The 291-nt window shown below is 62.2% G+C and overlaps 1 protein-coding gene across 1 annotated transcript in view; it reads left to right on the forward strand.

Annotated features, from left to right (window-relative positions):
* Window positions 1-212: 212 nt before the first annotated feature.
* CACNA1B (calcium voltage-gated channel subunit alpha1 B) overlaps window positions 213-291 on the forward strand; it is a 304,713-nt gene continuing 304,634 nt past the window's right edge. Inside the window, exon 1 of the mRNA XM_035891880.1 lies at window positions 213-283. Coding sequence (XP_035747773.1) covers window positions 213-283 — 71 coding nt within the window. The remainder of the gene's footprint in view (window positions 284-291) is intronic.

The following is a 291-nucleotide window of genomic DNA, read 5'->3' on the forward strand; positions in this document are numbered from 1 at the left end:
GCCAGCCGCCGCGGCGGGGAAGAGGAGGGGGTGAGGAAGGAAAAGGGATTTTTTTTTTTTCTTTTTAAAATATATCTCCATATTTTGCTGCGATCAATCCCGATCCCGCCACCGAAGCCCCCGGAGGGAGAAGTGCCGTGCGCTGTGATGCGTCTTCCTCTCGCCTCGGCTGCCAGTTTGGATTGTAGCGCCCGGCTCCGTGCACTGAGAGAATGGCTCGGTTTGGGGATGATCTGCCCACCCGCTATGGAGGGGGAGGGCCGGCCGGGGGGGGGAGGGGGGGGCGCCGGG

The sequence above is a fragment of the Egretta garzetta genome, unplaced genomic scaffold, assembly GCF_000687185.1.
Source record: "Egretta garzetta isolate BGI_Z169 unplaced genomic scaffold, ASM68718v1 scaffold143, whole genome shotgun sequence".
Taxonomy (NCBI): Eukaryota; Metazoa; Chordata; class Aves; order Pelecaniformes; family Ardeidae; genus Egretta; species Egretta garzetta.